The following is a 306-nucleotide window of genomic DNA, read 5'->3' as shown; positions in this document are numbered from 1 at the left end:
CTGCAATGTTCAGTTGCTTCTGGATACACGAGCTCAACGTAATTAGGGTCAACTGTATCACCACGGATATTTTTCTTAGTGGCCTGTGCCGCCCAGTCCTTGCATTTCTCCACTGCGGCATCTACAGCTTCTGCGGAGACGTGGATGCGGATTGGCTGCCAGTCCTTACCCTCCTTTGTGACGATGGCGTATTTTTCTGCCAACTCGTCTCCCTTGGTAGGCAGCTCTCGCACAACAGAAGCTGGTGATGAGATTTCATCATCCCCATCACTGCCCCCTTCACCTTGCTGTGCGCTTCCGACACTC

General features: G+C 52.6%; 1 protein-coding gene across 1 annotated transcript; it reads right to left on the bottom strand.

Moving 5' to 3' along the window:
• Window positions 1-2: 2 nt before the first annotated feature.
• On the bottom strand, window positions 3-233 carry TM35_001651010 (uncharacterized protein; the record flags this gene model as incomplete). Its single annotated transcript, XM_029031947.1, has 1 exon — window positions 3-233. A coding segment is annotated over one exon (231 nt), but the record flags the coding sequence as incomplete, so codon positions are not given.
• Window positions 234-306: the final 73 nt, after the last annotated feature.

The sequence above is a fragment of the Trypanosoma theileri genome, assembly GCF_002087225.1.
Source record: "Trypanosoma theileri isolate Edinburgh chromosome Unknown TM35_Tth_165_V1, whole genome shotgun sequence".
Taxonomy (NCBI): Eukaryota; Euglenozoa; class Kinetoplastea; order Trypanosomatida; family Trypanosomatidae; genus Trypanosoma; species Trypanosoma theileri.
Note: the sequence above shows the minus strand (reverse complement) of the source record. Positions and strands in the feature narration are given on the sequence as shown.